At 32.5% G+C, this 1383-nt stretch overlaps 1 protein-coding gene across 1 annotated transcript in view; it reads right to left on the bottom strand.

The window, feature by feature from the left end:
- LOC106476367 (rho guanine nucleotide exchange factor 11-like) overlaps positions 1-1383 on the bottom strand; it is a 15683-nt gene that overhangs the window by 3565 nt on the left and 10735 nt on the right. The window contains exon 6 of the mRNA XM_013937027.2: positions 699-793. Coding sequence (XP_013792481.2) covers positions 699-793 — 95 coding nt within the window. The remainder of the gene's footprint in view (positions 1-698; positions 794-1383) is intronic.

Raw genomic sequence — 1383 nt, 5'->3', positions numbered from 1 at the left:
AATTATAACTAATCTTCCTTTGAGATATGGAAGTCTGCTTTAAATTAATGACCGAATTATAACTAATCTTCCTTTGAGATATGGAAGTCTGCTTTAAATTAATGACCGAATTATAACTAATCTTCCTTTGAGATATGGAAGTCTGCTTTAAATTAATGACCGAATTATAACTAATCTTCCTTTGAGATATGGAAGTCTGCTTTAAATTAATGACCGAATTATAACTAATCTCCCTTTGAGATATGGAAGTCTGCTTTAAATTAATGACCGAATTATAACTAATCTCCCTTTGAGATATGGAAGTCTGCTTTAAATTAAAGTCATTAGTCTTGTACTTTAACTGCTTTGCACTACAAGGTTGAGTATATTATATTAAAATTATTTGGAATATGCTAATCAGAAAGTCATGTGACAACCCCAGCCAATATAAAGTTGTAGTGGAATGGTACGATTTATTAGAAATATATTTTATCACTGTTAGGTATTTTGTAGGTATAATGTGATACAACTGAAGATTGACTGCTTTTGGAAGGGGATGTAAAAAAAGTCTTATTGAACACAATATTTATAACACTAGATCACAAACTAGATATGTTCAAATCAGGGACTTCAAGTTTTCAAAATTTATTATATCCTTTGTATATGACAGCATTGGAAAACAAAGAAATGTGGATCAACTTGAGGCACCAGAGCCATACTGAAATAGACCTGCAATAACAGTACCCAAGTGGTAGTAAGGTTGGGCATCTTGTATACAATGAATGCAATAGTCAGTGGCATCCACATATACCAGCTAGAGAACAATACACAACATAATCATGAAAGACCTCCATCTGAAAGCGAGGCCAACACAGTACGAGTCCACCAACTAATAGCTTCTAGTTATATCTCCCATTCAACCACTGCATACTTCAAACAGATGGAAAATGAAACGGGTATTCATGCTATTCCATACAAAGACACACCTGTCAAGCCACCAGAAACAACATTGCAGGGCTATTGTAAAAACACAGTATTTAGACAGAGTATGAACATAAATTGCATCACGGACTGTAACAATGTGATAAGGGTTTAATATTTATATATAAAATACTCTATAAACCCTATGTCTAGTAAAACCTTGCCACGTATACATCAAGTGTTTATCTGGACTGTAACAATGTGATAAGGGTTTAATATTTATATATAAAATACTCTATAAACCCTATGTCTAGTAAAACCTTGCCACGTATACATCAAGTGTTTATCTGGACTGTAACAATGTGATAAGGGTTTAATATTTATATATAAAATACTCTATAAACCCTATGTCTAGTAAAACCTTACCACATATACATCAAGTGTTTATCTGGACTGTAACAATGTGATAAGGGTTTAATATTT

This window comes from Limulus polyphemus, unplaced genomic scaffold (genome assembly GCF_000517525.1).
Source record: "Limulus polyphemus unplaced genomic scaffold, Limulus_polyphemus-2.1.2 Scaffold10395, whole genome shotgun sequence".
NCBI classification, from domain to species: domain Eukaryota; kingdom Metazoa; phylum Arthropoda; class Merostomata; order Xiphosura; family Limulidae; genus Limulus; species Limulus polyphemus.
This window is presented reverse-complemented; position numbering and strand designations above follow the sequence as displayed.